This window comes from Limanda limanda, chromosome 9, assembly GCF_963576545.1.
Source record: "Limanda limanda chromosome 9, fLimLim1.1, whole genome shotgun sequence".
In the NCBI taxonomy this organism is placed as follows: domain Eukaryota; kingdom Metazoa; phylum Chordata; class Actinopteri; order Pleuronectiformes; family Pleuronectidae; genus Limanda; species Limanda limanda.
Genome location: NC_083644.1, coordinates 16,239,539 through 16,260,496, shown reverse-complemented (window position 1 = coordinate 16,260,496; position 20,958 = coordinate 16,239,539). Strand labels below are relative to the sequence as shown.

Below are 20,958 nucleotides of genomic sequence, written 5' to 3'. Positions count from 1 at the left end.
CAGGAACATGTCAGACTATCTCATGTGGCTCCAGTGTGTCGGCACTTTCAGAAAATAATTCTTCCTCCATAAAGTTAAATATCATTAAGTTAAATATCTGGCACGGCTAAACATAGTATAAAGCAACTCCCAGGACACTTAAGAAAGAAAAAAAAAAGATGTCAATATGAGGTTCACAGTCTGAGTGAAGATAAATATTCTGTTTATCAAAGTATTTCTGAATGCTTGGGGAAGAAGTCAATTTCATGCAAACTGCAACTTTGTACTTTTCCTAAAGTAAAGACAGGTTTGATATAACAAAGGTAAAATATAGGCATAAATCAGCTAATTATTATGACACTCAGATAAAAAACAACAATGGTTCCATTTTCACAGTTCACTTCACACACACACACACACACACACACACACACACACGCACACAAATCTATGGCCCGTAGACAGGTGTGCCTGTTCTCTTGCTGTTCAGAATGACAGATGACTTGTCACAGAGCTAAGAGGGAGAATATTTTACTGTAGATTGAAAGAGGAGGAAAAGAAGAGATGGGGGAAAGGGAAAAAAAGAAGAAGAAGAAATTGCTCCATTACAGCAGAGGGGTAAATCATTCAATGTGCTGGAGATCACAGGATGGCATTTTCATCAACACACATGTTCGCATGGGCACATGGATGGACATGATTCACCCAGTCGCTGTCTGTGTTCTCTCTCTCTTTCTCTCTCTCTGTTTCACACACATGCTTCGGCTCACATACATATATCCAGGCATGAGAAAACCTGAGAGGCTGGATCAATGTTGGGCTCTGATGATTAGCCTTAATTGAGGAAAGAGGGCCATGGGAACAAAGAAACATTATGACCTTTTCCCTGTCTGTACACAGCACACGCTAATAAGACAGGATCACATAATATCATACTGACCAGAATCTCCTAACTACATCACAAGCTCTTTCTCACAGGAACGCTATGCAAATGGTCGGCACAGAGAGAAAAACAAGCCTCACTGATAATTGACTTTCCTTGCCATGTTTTTGAGCGTGAATGGTAATTTTCACTCTCCTGTGTCGAGAACATGCTGATCATTCTATCAGAGAAAAAGAGGTCCGCGTGCGATGAAAAGATTGGCAGTGTTTCACATCCCGGTGTTGTGGAATGGCCTGTCTCTCTTTCTGTCCCTCAATCTCTCTTATTTCTCTTTCTTGCTACAGAAACGCTGTCCATGGTCCTGAAATCTCTCTCTCTCTTTCTCTCTCTCTCTGCACGTGTCAGTTTCTGACTGAGTCAAATACCACTTGTCAGGAGAGCCCTGTTTGGACTGACATGAGATAAGAACAGTTATATGTTAGTCCTCACTGCTGCTAAACAAGGGGATAAGACCGTGATGTGCAGGTAATGAATGGACCAGTGTCAATAATAATACTGTGGCCTGATGTGACAGAATCCAGTATAGACAACAAACAGATGGATAATTACATACAGACCAGTTCAACAAGGTTACACTTAATAATTCAGGCAATGATTTACAGTGTTATTGTGTTGTATGATCAGTCAACAAAAATATGATGTAAAATCATGTTCACTACTTATTTATACTACTAGTACTGTTGCTAATCTCCTATTTTTTTAAATTTTGATTTACCTCAGCCAAGGAGGTGATGTTTTTGAATTGTTGTTTGTCTATTTTTCTGTCAATAGTAACTTGAGTGGATCCAGACACATATACACTTTTTAACATGGAGAGAAATAATGTGAGTCTTGGCAGAAGTATGTTTGTACGGTCAGAATGCTCTTCTGGCGTCCTGCGCCAAAGAGGTTTTCGGTTCCATGTCTATTAGTCAGCAGGCGGTGTGGATCTAGATCTGGGTTCAGATCCAGGATTTCTTTTGTCACTTTCTTGAACATTGCGAGATGGAGGGTTCAACTTTCAATGCGATGAAAACCTGGAAAGAAGTAAGGTTACAGTAACCTTTACCTTTGACCATAAAAATCTGGTCTATTCACCACAAGGTGTTCCTGAGGTATCATGCCTCAGAAAAATGGGACTATATATATATATATATGCACATATAGCATGTTCACAGTTTTATATTGGGCTATGAGCATTGTCAGAAGACTTCCGAGCACAAAGCAGCATCCAGCAAAGAGATTGATGGAGGGCTACAGCTGTGGTGGTTCTTACGTGCTATTTTCAATACGTGGTCAGACTGAAAAAGCACAAGTGCAATGTTCTGCACTCACTGTGTGTACAGGAAGAGGAGGTAAAAAGAGAAAACATACATGTTTTAGTGTGCAAGGCTACAAGACTTCAATTTTCTATTCTTATTCCATACAGATGGTGTTGTCAGAATAAAAGCAAAATATCACAGGCAATCACTGACCTGTTCTTCACTGCTGTTCCTACAGTGTTGAAGGAAAACATACAAACAACTACATGATTGACAGACGACAGATCAGCCTCTGTAAGCGCCTTTCCTTACAAGTACAAAAACAAACCATCAAAACCTTCTCATCAATACAGTGCTGCTCTAAAATGAGAGTAAAGTGAAACCAACTTATTTTTAAACATATAAGATTCAAGTCATTTTAACACAGAACCCATTGAAGATGGAGGATTGTAGAAAAAATAAATGTACGAGGGCAGACTGCCAAACTGATAATATTTTGACAATGAGATTCCCAAGAAAAGTGTTCGTGCCGTCAGAGAAATGCCAAGGGTTAATGAAAATACATCCCAGCCACACACATGCACACACATCAAGGCAGCGTGAAATGTTTGGTGAGATCACCAGGTATCATTTTGCTCTCTCACCTACTAACTGAATTACACAACACACACACACACACCCACCCACACACACATCCACACACACGCGCGCACACACACACACACACAGAGCGATTATCACCAAAGGTATGAGCGCCTGCTTGTAGCGGTTCCCACAGGGAAACTAGCCGTACAGCTTCTCCACTCTCATTTTTCATTGTCTGCTTATGATGCCCCATGTGAGCACGCTGACTTTCATTTAACCCCTCACAACACACACGCAAACACACACCCGCATGCATGCACGATGCCGCCCCCTCCTTTTCTGTCTCCATCTCTGTCTTTCTTTCTTTCTTTCTTCCTTTCTCACACGTGCACACACACCTTCTCCCTGCTCCCCAGCGTTTTATTACAGTGGCTAAAAGGAAGCTGTACAGGCGTGTCCTCCACATGCTGCAGCCACACAGTGAGGCCACTGTGACTTTTCACAACTGTGCTGAGATATAAAAGAAGAGAGGTATTAACATATCAAGGCTTGGGTAAATGCAGGGGGGTCTGAATAGTCAAACAATATATCAACAATTGTCAGAGAGAATTTGCAAAAATGCCCAAGGGTAAAAGAAACATTCGTACTCGCCCACGGAAAGGGCAGGGTGTCCTGCAAAGGAGCAGCCATGACACTGGTGGGCACACTTAGCACATTGCTAAGCACAATACAGCCACATAAACTCCTGACCACACAAGGGGGGGGGGGGCTGACATGAAAGTCTCCTGACTCACTGGACCACTCTGCTGGCCCAGATGCTACATGTACGGTATATAACTATAACAGGAATGCCTATCCAGCAAAAATGAAACACCTCTGGTTATGATTCGCTGGCTTAACAGTAACTGCCCAAAATGGGTGTTCAAGGATTATTAGTGCCAGGCCTAAGAAATTATTTTTGCAGTATGAGGATCTGTTGGCAATGTCGAGATTAAAGTCAAACTAAATGAAAGCAAGATCTTTTTGTATTTGAGGATAAAGTTAAAATGTTGAGAAAAAAGTCAAATCCTGTGGTCCATCAAATCCAGTAGGAGGAGCAACTGACAGCTATGTAAGCAGCCAGTGTCCCATCTGTCTAAGCTTATGTGTTTTTTCCTTCTGAGAAGACAGTTTTCAGCACAATCTCTTCAAACACGTATAGAAATAGGTATTACCACTGTATTGTATTGTAATGTTCCGTCTACACAATATATCCTGTTGAGGCAGTATTATGAAATAAGTATAGTATTTAGTACTACAAACATGAAAAAAAAAAGACTTATCCTGATTTTTTCCTGTGCTTGGCCCTTATTCACAGTGACAACTTTTTAGTTCAATATCATACTTGACATAAGCATTACAAATGTCCAGAAGGAGCCTGAGCATGAGGAGAAGGACTTAAACTGGAGGACAGAACATTTGTGCAGCAACAGTATAGAGCTGAAAAACAGTTTTGAACAGGAGCAGAGCAGATCTGAGCTCCAGCTGGGGCCATTTGATAGCGAGGGAAGCATAAAAGAGAGGGCAGACCTTTGCCAAGGCCTAATGACCACTTTATCAACATACTGTATATACATGTATTGAGATCAGATACTTCAGGATCATTATCCAGATTTGCAACAAACACCAAGCACCTTTTCATAGATATTAAAACTCTACATATGCCGGTTTTTTCATTGAAGACTATGATGAAAGATGAAACTCTTTAATGATAGTTGCTACCTTGTTAGTAGTAAGTGACACATTGCGTTGTCTTTTAAGTCACTTTTCTTATAAATACAGGATGAGCTCCTCCAATAATTAATCATTAAAAAAGTAAAAAAAATACATGAACATATATCCTGTATTTTATTTAAAGTTGAGTATGTTTTGCCGGTAGCAAAGACTGCGCTTGCTTCAACTGCTCTGCTGCCCTTTCCCTGTTATCATGAGGCGAACGTGTTAATGTGCACTGGTGTGTTCGTTGCATGTGTGTGTGTCTGCATGTGTGTACTGATTGATGCCTTCCAGGGCCGTAGCGTGATTGAAACACCTCCTCACCATAAAGCTGTCGTGTGCGTGATGGAGTCGCTGGGTCTTTTTATGCATCACACCTGTCCCCCTTCCTCCCCACGCTGACACCCAATCAAATAGGAAAATGGGCATATTTGTTTTCCTGGCCTTGAGAGGGCTTGTGCGGAGGGCTGTATTTTTACGCGTGTGTGTGCACACGTGTAAGTGTGCGTGTGTACATGTAAGCGTGTGTGTAAGTGAGTTTGTGTGTGTGATACTCACTCACACATGAGGAAAGAAAGAAAGAAAGAAAGAGCATGATAGATAGAAAGAACAAGGGAGAGACCTGAGAAAGACAGAGCAGTAATGGTCAAGAATTAAAGATGGACAACTTCAATATAGAATGTCCATCTTTGTCAAATTATACAACCTACTTCAAAATAACTACTTAGCCACAAAGTACTGAATTCAGACACACATACTTTCACTCAAGCTGTTACTGAGATCTTGTGTTCATAAGGTAAAACATATACTTTGTGAGATCACAGCGACCTTGTGCTTTGACATTCAAAATCCAATCACTTCATCCTTGAATCCAATTGAGCATTGGTACCAAATATGAAGACATTTCCTCAAGGCGTTCTTGAGATATAGTGTTCAAAAGAATACACACAAATATTATGTATTTGGCCACTGACTGTCAGCTGTGCGTTTGCTTTTAAGGGATTCTTACTAGAATGCTAACATTTTGCCTGATAATCGTATAATCGACCTGTACTACTGACTCACTGTAAAATAGAGCAAACCTGTGAACTGAGAAACATTTGGGAAACCAGCCGCATATCTAAAAATAACCCTGAAGGCCCCTGGAATAATGACCCAGGCTGGCTGCTGCAGTGTCTAAGGCTGGCAAGACAAACGACATCCATTCCTGCTCGGTGCCTTTAATCAGCTTGTGATAATTAACGCCACACTCCATTGGCCAAACAAATATCTTTGTCAAGGTGTTAGTTGCTGTACAGGTTTTTCTCCTGTTCTCATAGACAAGATAACAAGCAGTCTTTAATTGCCTTAATTCTGTGTAGTAGTAGTTTTATAGACTTTACCCTGCGCTGTCGGTGGCTCTCGTCACCCGTTTTTCTTTGCGTCTCTCTCCTTCCTCCCTTCCCAACAAGTACATCAAATATTTCATCATGTTGGTGAGCAGTGGTGGTGGCATCAGACTTTAATAAGTGAATGACCTTGTGGGATTGCAGAGGGGATAGATTAAGTTTGCCTTCCCTACTGGCAGAGGCAGCCACCTCTGTGGGGTTTCTTATCGGGAGCTTTACTTAATTACCTGCTTTAATTCTAACATTCTCTAAAATGACCCCTCACCACGATGAGACAAGCTGTTTTAATTACACAAATGAATACGTTGCTTATCGGGCGGGATCAGCACTCTCGTTTGTCACAGTAACAGTTAAGGATGCTGCTGATGATCACATTATCACTGACTTTTTCGCCACACACAGAGGAAGGAGGCAGCCGATGCTATCTATAGTTACTGTTTGCCGCCGTACTGTGGAGATAGCGACGATTACAAAAGACCCATTAGGCACAGCCGACATGTCCGGTTAGTCACATTGTAACCAGATGAGTTTCATAATCTAGCTATGTTACCCACAATATGCTGGTGAAAACTATTATAGCTGAAAGGTAGGGGAATTTGGATGAGGTGAAAGAGATTAAATGTGGAAAAGGAAAAAGTAAAACTGCACAAAAGAAAACCTATACCAGCTATTCCCTAAGTCACCGCCACTGGCCGGCTTGTTTATGGTAGTTATATAACAACATTTTAGAGTGTACAGAGGGTTCCTGTGCAGCACTGCCTGACCAAATTTAATGGGAGAAGTGTCAGAGAAACCATTATACCAGCAGGGGTACGCACAGCCCTATTACATATGGCTGCTGGCTGCTAATGTGTATTAGCAGGAGACAGAGGAAGCAAGGTGAAGATAAGTGATTTTGCAGAAGCTGGCTAAGTAGGACAAAGGAGGGAGGGAATTTGTTTTCGGGAGGGTGAGACAAAGAACACCGATCAGCAGTGGACACAGCCAGGACCAGAGTGGAAAACATTTTTTATTTGGTTAGTCATTTGCTGTGTAAAAATGTGAATTGCAGGCTTAAATCTCAGACTCCACTCTGAGAGCTTGAGGTCACAGGTCGACACCATCCGTCTGTCCGTCTGTCCATCATCCATATCTGGACAGGTCACCTAGTGTATCGTAACACCAACATACAGACACAAACAACCATTCAGACAATTTAAAGAGCCTGAACTGCATATATTTTGACTTTGGGAGGAAGCTGGAGTACCTGGTAAAAAGACACAGAGATACAATGAGAACTGCACAAAGAAACGCCTGGTTAGAGGTCAAGTTAAAACAAAGAACCTTCTTGTTGTTAGTGAACAGTACTAGCCATTCCACCAACAGGCCACCCACCTATCCACCTACCCATCTATCAAAACCTTATAAATCAAAACAGGGCTGCTGGAGCATCTAAGAACACGAACCACTAACACGAGGTATTTTCTGTCATTTAATTATTTAGTGAGTATTGAAGGCTGCTGTTGGCAGAATTTGTTAGTTTGCTGTGTTTGTGTCTGTCAGCAGCAAAAATCCTAACACTGTATTTTTTGACAAGAAAGGGGGCACCTTGCCCAGCCAAGGAATCCCAATTGCATTGGACAAAAACATAGAGCAGGATGCCTCACTGCCAAAAACATTAGCTTTCATTCTTTATTTAGGCCTTTGTCAAACTTTCAGTGGTACTTCACTCGCCCGTCCACTCTTTTCAAGGGCTCACTGGCCAAGTTTTGCCACTCAATGCCTGTGGTGCAGGAGTGCGCTGGTGTTAAAGGAGCGAGGAGGCTCCTCAGCTTGCTCTTTGACAGTCCCCTTGAACTCTGTGGCCACAGTGGTCGAGTGGTTTGATGAGTGGGCAATCTGTGATTGCCAGCTGCTGGTCTGGCAAGGGGAGCTGGGAATGTGCCAGACTGAGTGAAGACCCAGTATACAAACAACCACACAAAGTGAAATGTAAATGTATGCCGACGCTCACACAAATGATTGGCCCATACCAACATGCATACACAGTCACCCACTGGGAAAATGTTCATGCACTGGTCTGTATTGACAAACATACAACAAGCCTGACAGAGCAAGTGCTAATTCCTTCTAGAGTATTCCCAGTGTGTGTGGCCTAGTGTTTATGTGTAATTCACTATTTAAATCTCAGGCCCACATCAAAAAAATCATAACAAATTTGAATCCGTACCTGCCTACCGAATGCATCAAAAAACATTTTTATTTATATATTCATTCATTGTTACAGCCAGCTGAATAGAATGCATCACTGGGTCCCTATACTTTGACACTATAGATCTGTATCTCCATTGCTTATACCAGCTTACCTCTAGGCCTCGAACATGCACATGCCAGGCCCTCAGCCCAGAGATTACTGCTCCTCATAAATATTATTTCAAACAATATTCAGAAAGATATAAGCATCTACCAGCACATCAACTGAAGTCTTTTAAAAAATTGAAGTATTGAAAAACTAAGTTTTTGTGTTGTTCTTGTGGTCAGCTTTGCAGATTTTATTCCATAGCCATGCAACAGTGTGGCTTTAGGGACGACAATGATGGTTTGTCCCTTTGTCCGTTCACCCATTGGGCTGAAGTGCCACCTGGATGGATACCATGAAACTAAGTTCAAACATTCATGGTGCAGCATGGTACAAAGTCAATCTAGTTTAATATATCATATGAGCACCACAACTAAATAAGGAACATCAAATGATCCTGCCCTTTGACAGACAACAGCAACATGAACACTAGTCTTTGCCCCATGCATATTCAGATGTCATCAACCTGTGGATCTGAACTAGATTAGAGGTTTGTGTGTTGACAGTCATGGCATTCAGACGGAGCGAGGGGCTTTCTGGCTGATTGCGCTGACATGTCAGCTGATAATTCAGGAAGTGGAATATGCATGAATAGATTGGACGGCATTGTTCTCTAAATGACAAGATCTGTCTTCCCCTCCACCTCCTTAATTATCTTCCTCAGTTATAATTACAAGTGTGAAGGTCCAGAGGACAGCGACTGTTGTGTTGTACTGTCTGCTCGCTGAAGTTAGATGAGATAGGCAGCAAGATAGCGGCTGTTAATGAAGGTTACTGTCGGCTGTTTCAAAATCAAGAGCATTAATTATGAGAATGATGCAAAATTTACACGAATCACTCTTAGTCATTACATTCAATTAGAAATACTACTGTTTACATCTGCAACTGCACTGATGTATACTACTGAATGATACAATAGTAGCAAAAGAGCAGAATATTCATCAATACCCAGTGTTTTCCACAGAATTAATCAAATCTATGGCAGTAAAGAGGATAGCGAGTGTACACGGTAGCCGCGCGAGCAAGCAAGCTGAGAAGTGTAGAACATTTGTTGGTTCATTATGAAACCGTGGCTTTGTAATTAATTGGAAACAGTGTATACCCCTTCTCCTTTGAGGGTCGTGAATGGGGCTGGAGCCAATCTCTGCTGACATTGGGCAAGAGGTTGGGCACATGTCTGATAGGTTGGCAGCATATCGAAGGGCCAACATACAGAGGGAAAGAACCATGAATACTCGCAATCACACGCAAGTTTTTGGACTGCGAAAACACAGGAGAGGTTCTGCCGAGATTCTTGACATAAGGCAACAGTGCTAGCTGCCACAGACTATTATTATTTAGAATATACTGGCATAAATGCTGCAAAGTTGTCCTTCAGTTGAGAGTAATTGTTCTTCAAAATCCACAACGATAGTTGGGACACACTGGAGAATTTCATTAAGAATAGTGATGATAGAGAACAGTGAGTGACCTGGGGGTCTTTAAGCAGCCTTGTAATTCTCTCTTAATGAAGCCGATGAATAAATGATTTGAGACGCTGTGCAAGAGGAGACTGATCCCCCGTCATCATGTCTCAGCAGGGCTAGTCCAAACCTCAGGGGAGTCCTCCTCCTTCCTCCTACCCTCCACCTCCTCCCTTATCTTTTGACACCCACATCTTGGCACCTACTTCCTCCCTTCCATTCGTTTTTCTCAACCTTACAAACCTCTGTCACCCCCTCCGGCTCCTAGACGCACATCCCTCTCTCCCCTCCACACTGTCAGTGAATCTATTCTCCTCTAAAATATATATTTCTGGACCGTGGGAGTTGGCAGACAGTGAAGGCCACTAACAGACTCCGACTGACTCATCCCATCATAAACAACTGGTGGGTGTCTGCGTGCTGGTGGCCCTCCAGTTTCAGGCTCGTTCATTTTAATGCTGATTGTTCTTTTCCCTGTTATTGTTTTTCTTCCCTGTGACTTGAGATTGAGGGGGGGGGTTAAAAGTACAACTCTCCGAGATCAGGCAATCTTACTCTCTGGGCCAGAAAACAAAGATGACAGCAATAAAAAGGAGAACCAATTGCTCTTTCATTTCATTTCCACTGGGAAATCAGGCTAAGGGAGGAATAAAGGAGCTATAATAATAAAGTTTAAGAAAAAAGGCCTATGGCTCTCCTTTCCCTACGCAAACCACGAGAAGTAGCCACTGTGGACAGCACAGTTGCACAGGGTCACACACGTTATTGGAGGGAAGGTAAGAGGATGTGCAGCAAGTGGTGAAAAAAACAGAAAGACATTAAACCAATACCAGCATTCATGCTTTTAAGTAGAGGAAATAGTCTCCTTTCAATTTTCTTATTTTTCATATGCAAATGAAAAGAAGAAAATATATACAAAATGACAGACGGGAGAAGGTGGTGCTGGGATTTACCTGTGAACCATACACAGTATTCAGGTGAGCTATTAAGATCTGAAACTGCCCTGAAAAGCTGATGCTAATAATTAACATACTTCTACTTAACCGGTGTTTTTTTAACAGTGCATCATTCTATGCTGGGACATCGTTATATTGCTCATTACAGTGGCACACAGTGCAGCTATCTCCGCATGAACATCCGAGTTAATGGGCCACAATAAAGACACCACTGTCTTCATTTTATGGCTCAGTTTTCTAATGGCCTACTTGGCTGTCTTGCCTACTCTCTCAGAGGAGTCATCTAGGTCTCTTTAAGACCCCTGATATTCTCAACGCACTCTCTGCTCCTGGCCTACGTCTCCCCTTCATCCATTCTTCCAGTCTTCTTCGTTCCATATCCTCCTCCCTCTATTTCTGACAGCTACAGGCAGCCTGTCGCTAGCCCTGGGCCTTCTCCCTTGCCTTTAGTTTCATTAGCGGGTCCCAGATGCTTAGCTAGTTATGAAATTATGAAGGGCCAAAGCCAACCGCCTCCAGATGGGACCAATCTATATTCAGATGAGCTGTTTCCTCACATTCAGAGCAATCCCACCCTGATGTCCTACAGTGTCGTCAGCAAACATGCTGACAAACACAAACACAAGCGGGTACAAACAGATGCACACATCACCGAGGAGGCCATGTGCACATGTTGAGTACACACCCAAGGCAAAAACACAGGCACAGCTTGATTGTGTGGCACCGCTCTCTCTCTCTCGCTCTCTCTGTCTCTCTAGCTGCTGTACTGTGGTTCACGCTGCTCACCTGAGTTGTTAGTTGTATTGTGCAGTGGACAGAGACACAGGTTTGAGTGGGCTCTCTCAGATGACGTCAATCATTGGGGAAACCACCATAACAACATGTAGGCTAAAGGCAAGTTTGACACTAAAATACAAGATGATTATAAGGTGATGGCAACTTACTTATTCACCCAGAGGGGATTCCTCTGTGCACAAACATATGCCCAGAATGATTAGATTGTAATTTGAGCTACTCTACATACATATATGTATTGTATAAATAATAACCAGATAAGAAGCCTTTGAGCAAGCACTGGTGCAATAAAGGGCTAATATACATAAATGTGCCCCTGATGTTATAGTGGGATGTATATAATATGGATAACTGAATTGGCTTGAATGAAAAGTAAAGTAAAATCATTACTTTAGCAACATGTCATCTCGATACCTCCTCTCTTTTTGTTCATACATCTTTTCGTCTTGGAACTTCAGCTCTGCTGCAGTAATTAAATCAGAGTTTTGAGACAGTCCAATCCCCTGAACTTCACACACCATTTCACTGCTCACATCTCTGACACCCAGACACATCTGAGAAGCAGAGAGGAGACCCATTTCAATACAATCATACAAGCAACACATCCACAGGAGTATCTTGACATAAAACACACACACACACACACACACACACACACACACACACACACACACACACACACACACACACACACACACACGCACAAACACACACACGCGCACACACACATACACACAGATTTAGATGTGGAAACAAAGTAGGATGCTCAAATGACAGCTAGCTAAAGCAAATGGTTGAGAGCTAATGGAGGTTGGGCGTATGTGTCTGTGTCTCTACAAACTTATGCTGATATATATCTATGCAAAGAGGGCGAACGTATAAAACCTCAGAAGAAGGAGGTTGAAGGAGGATGAGATATGAATGCAATTTAAAGGACGAGAAGGATTTCTTTGGAAAATCTGTTTTTCCAAAGAGAGTCGACAGTGGAGCAGTTTTGTGGGGCTGCCAAGCACGAATACTGGCCGTGCTGAGGCATCTGTGGAGCTGGAACCTGCTTAACACCACTGTTGACTTAGCTGAGCCATCTGAATTCATAAAAGTGTCCGACACACGCAGACACACACACATAGACACTCTTGCATGACCAATCGCGAGTCAATCTCAGTAATCAGATGTTTTTTGGGGCCATTTAAGGGCAGTAGAAATTACATCAAAATAAATGTACACATATTGACACATATTGACATATTATAATATAACCTTAAAAGTTTTGCATCGCAAATTTGGTAGCAAACGGTTCTACTCATATTCCTCCCCTTTACTCTTGAATACATAACAGCTTGTCACTATCTTTGTCTGCTGTTTAGTAAAAAGAGAGAACGATATAAAGATGGACAATATGGCTCAACTTTCTCGTACGATCCAGAAATAAAGCCAAAAATATCACTCATACAAAGGCTGCCATCCTGGGCATATGGCTTCATTGGGAGCCATGCGCATTATTCAAAACATGTGTCCAAAAAAATCTGTCATTCATAACATTGCACATTTCAAGAATTGAGATTCTTTGGCTTCACTTTTGGGGAGCAGTCATGTCGATCACTTTTGTTCACGGTTTATGGTCTTGAGTTGTCATGCACAGTCATATACATATTCGGGAAAACACCTATGAAGCTAATATTTCATGTAAATATGTCGCTGAGATACCTATAATTCCTTAGATGGAATTAGGGGGTCACCTTGTCATTTTGTTGAGCCCACCCAATAATCACACAAACCCCTCACAGCATGTAGACATCACTGTTAGATGGAGTATGCAAAAACCTGGTATGTGGTGAGGAGTCTATTTGTTTAAAAAATACAAAAAAACAAGATTTTTATTTCGTGCCACAACGGGCCTGCGTTAACATAACATTGTGCAGTATTCACGAGAACAGGCTGTCTGAACACAGAGGGGTGAAGGTGAGGTCTTCGACCGACAATACTAAAAGCAGCCGCTGACTTTAAGTACAGTAATCAGGGGACTGTTGGCTGCAGAAAAACTGCAAAGCCTCACCTAGTTCATTATAAGATGACACAACCAATTTGTACCTCTGCCTGCTGCAATCTACCAAATCTCCCCTGACAAAAGCATTTAGATTAGAGCACTTTCAGGGAGGGCAGCGCTGACATGCGTACCCAGCCTGTAAAAGGGGAAATGAAGTGCCTTTTTAATTCTCCTCCAGGCAAACATAAAACTGTCCAGGTAAGTCATTTGTGGGTTGAATGGAGAGCCAGAAGCAGGTTGCCTCTCTGTCACAATACCCCTGCTCTCTCTCTTTCTCTCTCTCTCTTTTTTATCTACCCGTTTCTCTACAGGAAACGGCACAAACACACGCTATAACTCACACACATCCTCTTTCTCATCTATTAATCTATTTGTTACATTTTCTCCCATTATTTTCTGCCACATAATCCTCTTTCACCTCCTCTGGCAGCATGCTAATGAGTTTCCGTGAACAAGGAAGCGGCACATGCAGTCATGGGCTCTATCGTGCTCTCTTGCCAGTTTGTCCTACGCAAAAGAATAAAGATGGAGTGGAGATGGAGAGAGGTGTTATTTAAGCTAATAAAACAGAACTCTGTGTGATTACTTTCCTCTCTCAAATCTTTAAAAACAACTGGAGTGAAGCAGAAAGGGAATCACTTGCCCCCGGAACATGAACACCACTCCACATTTTGGCGAGACTAACCAAACCGTGTTCACAGCTTCAGTACATCAGGTACTCCCTTCTTCTCCTTCCAAATATTCACTCAGATTCACACATCACTCCATTTCCTCTCAGCAGTCAAACCAGTGACAGATCATTTGGTGTGTGTGTGTGTGTGTGGGTGTGTGTCTCACTTTCTTCTGCCGTTGTTTTTTAATAAAGATTTTGTCCGTCTCCCTTATCACATAGGCAATGTTGACAGAGAAGAAACATCATATATAACATTTCTTTAATCTAAAAATCTTATATAAAACCCATAGACTGTCAAATGATTGCTACTGCTCCCACTCCAAAATGAGACTCAGAGCGAGAGGAAACAGCACAGGACATTGTCTCTGTTTTAAATTAAACAAGCAGGCGCCCATGCAGATATAGGGACCGCAGGCAGGATATACTTGTAATAAAATTACGTTACAGTAAAAGATCCTAGTAAAGCTGTGAAATTGAGAAACGTGGATGTGAAACGACAGTGAAACTACTCTTGGTCTCATGAGGAAGACGGTGAACGTTTTAAACCTTGGCTGACAATCCGTCTCCTTCCTTTGGCCTCATATCTAGGAATTATCACCACAGGGAAATGAGCAAAGGGGGAAATATGTGGGGCAGACAGATCCGGTGCTGAATATCAACATAAATTGGTTGCAATAAAAGTCAACAACCAGAAAGGGAATTTATTCATTTCAATACATTGTGTTTTAATACTAAACAAGCAACTCAGACATTGTATCATACCACTGAGACTCCTGCTTCAGCAAATAACACTTGTTATTATGCACATGAAGACACTGTATAATTGCGGTTTGCCTTGTTGCTGCACATCTGTAGGGAGCCAGAACATTCCTGTTTACATTTCCTCTGCGAATACCTCTGTTACGTATGTGTCTATGTGACACTGCTGATGACGGTAAAGCCGAAAATGTCGCCTCAAATGTTCTCCGACGGCAAACCGGGGGTCGCTTGATGTTTTTATGAAGCAAGACTGTTTGGAAATGAATCGTTAGTCTCGTTTTTATTGCTCAAATCACCCGAGCCAGTCCTTGTCCTGTTTGCCCTTAATTAACAAGCGTTCAGTCCTCCTATTAATTAGCACAAGCTATTAGCTATTTTACATCACTCTTCATTTGTCGACAATTAAAAGGTCTATTATTAAAAGGCGCTCCACATGGTTAATTGAGCAAGTGGCTCAGCGGCGGGGAGGGAGCGGGGAGAGGAGAACGCTGATTCACTGAACAGGGGGAGGAGTCAGCGCTGGGCTCTGCTGTGGTTGACACAACCTTTACAGTCTGCCTGTCCCTGACACTCTGTCCTCGAGAGAGAGGCCGTCTCCCTCACTACTGTCACACTGTGTTTGGATTCAGATGGACAGTGTGGCAGGGTGGAAGTAAGGTTGGTGTTTCTAGATATAGGAGGTTCCATTATACAACTTGAACTGTGGGACTTCAGTTCAGCTGGTCGGCATAACTTCTGCTGTAGCATTTCTACTTCACTTAATCTGTGTCTTTGTTTAAATTTCCATTCAGAATGAGAGGCACTTTAAAATATAATGAATATGAAAAGATTTGTGTCAGTGAGATGACACACTGAGACTTCAGATTGCTGTTGTTCACCGTTTAACATCAAATGTAAGGTGGCCATAATCAATATTTGTATCACATTACTACTCTTTGATATTTAGCTGCATTTCTGTATAGTGGGAGGAAGTGGAGACACCTTGTCCGTCTTTACATACAGTCTATTCACTAAACTTTAGTTTTCACTAAACAGCAGAGAAAGTAAGCTACTATTTGTTATTGTGTATTTTCAGTAGATAAAAGAAAAAGGAGTGATATAAGTACTGCTGAAAAGTTAGCAAGATTGCAATGTCAAGTTTTTAATGTGTTGGTCATTACCAAGTTATATTTTCTGCCCTAAGTGGCCAAGACATACATTAATGGAGGTTCACATTTGGGCTGAGGGTTTGATAATTCACTCAATAAAGCAATAAATCATCAAACTAAATATGTGAAAAAAGAGGAGATAACTGGTCACCAGAGCAAAATTCACCTGAAATCAGTAATTGAAAAAGTGAAATAAGTAAAGCGAACAGAGCTAAAACAATTGAACTTGTTTTTAAAAACAGGTCAAATAAGTTGCTATAAGAGACATGAGAGAGAGAACTCAAGAGGACGAGCAGACAAGAAGCGACGCGGCCTGAAAACAATGTAAAGACAGACAAAGGTGAGCGATGAGAGACACACAGAGCAGTGGTGGTATCCTTTCTCTTCCCCTCTCCCTGCCTCACCTCTCCTCACCCCTAGACCTCTGCCAGGGCTTAACAAGTGGCAAGGGAAGCAGGCAGGCCGGAGCTGCGCTGATTGACAGAACAATTACTGCTAACACGCACCCCAGTGGAGAGGCAGACATCTCCAAATAGAATTTCACTATGCTGTTGCATCACACGCTTACAGGAAGGATTTTGGTAGGAAAGTGCTTGACGTACCAGCAGACCGACGGCCCTACTGACTAATGGATGGACGGACTGGCTGACAGCCTCCCCCGGCTTAGAGAGGAGCACAACTGCTTGAGAAGCGCTCCCCTGCTTTTGTTGCCTCCCACAAATAAAAGAAGAAGCAGAAAAAAGAAAAAAAAAGCGTTTTACCCTTGATCAAGGTTGGCTGCTTGTAACTTCAGAGGCAGTGTTTGGCAACCAATTTCCTCCAACTCTGACTGTTCATCTGTTAGCTCAGTTAGAGGTGTAGCTATTTTTATCCCCACACCTACTGACTGGCGAAGAAGTGGAAAGTTAATTAAAAGAGACACCGCACATCTGAACATTTCCAATATGTTATGCATCACAGATATAATAAGCTGGAAATGATGTGAAGACATGACTTTTAGGTAGTGACAAATCAGAATTACAAGTAAATTGTGATTTAATCATATGTTATTCAACAGCTGAGTGTATACGATAATAAGAAATGCTGTCACAGAAGAGCTTCACATTTTTGCAAAGATAGGGTGGTGTGTTTTATTTAAAATGGGAAGATTCTGAGTTAGTCAATTGATTTGTTCATCCATCAGCCTCTTGCGGTGGATCATTTTCATCCTTTTTTAACATTACATGCACATTAACAATCAACAATCGACTAATTTAGAAAATAATGTGCAAGGTTATTGATAATAAAAGTAATAAAGCCCTGATAAGTTCTGCTCTGCACCACACGGGACTCTGTATGAGGCATCTGTTGGTTGATGCAGTCAGTCTCACGCAGCCATCCTGGCCATTACCCCGCCCCATGGCAGTCCGGCCTCCAGCAGCTGCATTACACCACGCTCCCTGAGTTTCTAATTAGCTTATCTCAGAAAATAAGGATGCTGGGCAATTCTTTGCTCTAGCAGTCTAACAACAAGCAGACTGCAGGGAGTGTGGTTGGCACCTAGTGTCACCAAGGGGGCTGTTGCCTTCGACAGACTCGTAGGAAAAAACGAAATGTTCACGCTCGTCCCTCGGTCTCAGAAACTCTTTGACTTTTCTCAATTTCATAGCGCTTTTTTCCTCCTTCTACTTAAAGTCAATTACTAATCACGAGGGACAGTTTAATTCCATAGATTTCAGTCGGTGACTAATTTAATTCGACACCAACATTTGCAAGAAGAGAACCGGTTTACTTCTCCACTGCACAGATACAAGTGGCTGTTAATCAGCTGTTGAGTCCATGAAATAAGATACTGTTATTTTACTATTACCTTTGTTGGTGCCAAAAATAAACAGAGCAGTATAGAAAATATAAAGCTCCACTTTCTATACAGTGGATGGAGTCTAATAAAATCTTGTTTGACTTACGTTTTCACAGTCTGATCACTGACACAGCCATCAGTCTGTCTCACATTTCAAAAAGTAATGCAATCCCTTTTAATTAGTCAATCCACTATTCATTATTCATCAAGTATATAACGCCTAGCCGTGTTTAAATGCCAAATAATACAGTGAAGCTCTGTCAGCTCTGATGTCTCCTGGCTGGAGGGGGGAGTCAAAGAGAGAGGGATGTGAGAGAAAGGGATAAAGGAAGGAGGAGAGGATAGATCCCTCCACCTGTAGCTGTGAACGTCCTGCAGGACTGTAATCTGCCAGTTGTCTCTCACTGAGACGTCCAGCTTAGCCGAGGCCAGCCAAGCCCTGCAGCCTCCAGCGCCAGAAGATGCTGGGACCCCAGGACATGAGGCACCTGCACGGGGAGATAAAGGCTTCAACTCCTGAGCTAATACTGACGATTCTTTTGATAGATACAGGCGTGGGGTGGTGGCTGCAGGGCGGTGGGGAGAGAGGGGGAGCAATCTTTTTCAGCTCACTCTCTCATTCTCTCCTCCCTGTCTACCTGTCTCAGTAATCTCTCTTTCTTGTACTTTGTGTTTTTTCTTCCTCCACCCACCCTCTCTCTGTCTGTTTCTCTTCAAATCTCCCTCGCTTTCTCTCTCTCGCTCTCTCTCTCTTTCCATCGCCCCCTCTCTCTCTCTGTACCTTCTTTATCCTGTCCTGTGTGAGTTTGGATCAGACAGGCGAAGCTCTCTACGCTCTGCCTTTTTATTTATTCCATATCTGTAACTGTCAAAAAGAAGATTGCTACTTTAGGAGCTGTCTGTGCTTTGTTGTGCTCACGGAAAAGTCAAACAGAAGTGGTTGTGTTAAAAGCATCTTGACCACTTTGTGGGGACACAAACAATGTCAGCTGTGGTCTTGGGAGCCCCAGACAGTTGGAAATGGCTCTACACAAGTGCATGAGACGTGATGCCTCTTAAATGGCACAGCGCTGAGAGGAGCGGTTAAAAGAGTATTAGCCTGAGGAGGTAAATGGAGTCGGGCCTCGGCGACATTACCTCCCATTGTGTCTGTCACTTAAATACCTATTTATGAGAGCTTAGTGAAACATAAACATGCCCAGTGTTGCATGATTAGCATATTAAGAAAAGCTTTGGGACCCGAATGACCCAACGAGTCTCCTGTATGAACTAACCCTTTACACACTACAGATTATTTCAAATGAGAAGTCAAAACCATTCAGAAAGTGGAAGTTTTCATAATCTGGGACAAAAATTACTGGGCAGAAAATGACTATTTGAGTTTAATTACCACAGCTTCAAAACACATGGATCGAAACGGGGACATAAAGTTGGTTTGTGTTGTAGCACTGTCCACACAGTCGCTTAACTGACAGTGTAACACTCACCTGAGATATAACATCATTTTTAAAGAAAGCACTCAACAACTTCACCGTAAATAAACTGTTGGCAGGATGAAACAACAGCAGTGGCCCTGAGAACAATTTGTATCTCCACGAACACGACAGAGAAACTGCAAAACTGCAGCTATACAGCACAAAGAGAGAGAGAGTGAAGCGGCCGAGCTGAGCTGCGTCGTGATGCACTGCACAGTATCGCATGCGGCAGTTCATCTTTCCTGTCTACGGTGTCGTGCCCATTGTCTCTTCTCATTAGCCTGCGACCAGCACGCTACGACATGGTTGGTGCTGGCGCTAGGCTAGCAGACGCACACAGCTCGGGGTGGCAGATGCCGGGCGTTTCTGCTGATGCCCTCCATCAACTGATGACAGATGTCAGGGCTCCTCTAGGACGGACTCGACCCACTGGATACACCAGCCTGCTCGGCAGACACAGTGCCCACCCCCACTGCACCAGCTCAATTCCCTCGTGCCACACCTACTAATTCCCACACAAATGCATACAAACACACACACACACACACACACATACACACACACACACACACACAAAGGCACGTGTCTGTTTCCATCAGTCAAGCGTTATTACATCAGACAGCCGTCATACTGGCAACCAATGGATCACATGCTAATGTGCCCGGACGCATCCACTCAGGAAATATAAAGTATCAGTCTTTAGAGACTGTGTGTGTGTGTGCAGGAGTGTTTGTGAGGAAAGAGAGGGAGGGAGAGAGAGAGAGAGAGAGAGGGACTGTGAGTGTGTCCAACAGAGAATAAAAGTCATTGCATAAAGTACCATAATGAGAATTTTATAGAAGTATTATTAACAAGGTAAAGTACAAAACATTCACATTTAAATCAAGCCCGTAGAAGAGCTCATGCAGTTGGCCTACTTACCATTTAGGTCTGCTGGTGGACTTCACCACAGGAGACATGCCATCTCTGTACAGGCTCTTGGTCTTGGAGAAGTTGACCACATTGAAAATGACTCTCTGAAAAACATTTGAAAACATAGGTGAGACATTTAATTTACAAAGCATTCGACCACTAATAGCACTGTGGATGAAGGTCTTTATGAGTTGATCTATAGGTTTTTGTTTGCATTGTACAGCAAACAAACTTACGAGCAACACAGCAAATTCATATCATGCTGATCCACGGTTAGCTGTGATAATGCAGGTGTGCACCAACAAAGCCAGGAGACAACAAGACTGCAAGATATCATGCGTGTGTATACGTGTTCAATAGGAAACCCATGGTATTAAATATGTTTGTCAAGCCCAAAATCGTAGAGTTCAATGAGTTCCAGGAGCCACTGTTAATATTTGGTCCTGAAAGTTAGAATCCAGTTAAATGTTTGAAGCAAAACAGACATAACAATGATTGTAATAAATGCTTTTTTATTTAACAATATTACTTGAAAACTACTTATCCGATTTCTATTAAATTGTGTGTGGGGGTAGGATATGACCCGAGGAAGAACCCGTACAATTTTGGAGTAGATCCAGATTAGCAAGTGGTTACAGAACTTTTTTTAACTTTCTTAAAC

At 42.4% G+C, this 20,958-nt stretch overlaps 1 protein-coding gene across 1 annotated transcript in view; it reads right to left on the bottom strand.

Moving 5' to 3' along the window:
• The window catches only part of agbl4 (AGBL carboxypeptidase 4), a 263,547-nt gene that overhangs the window by 135,361 nt on the left and 107,228 nt on the right, over positions 1-20,958 (bottom strand). The window contains exon 4 of the mRNA XM_061078886.1: positions 20,307-20,401. Within this exon, the coding sequence (XP_060934869.1) occupies positions 20,307-20,401 (95 nt within the window). The remainder of the gene's footprint in view (positions 1-20,306; positions 20,402-20,958) is intronic.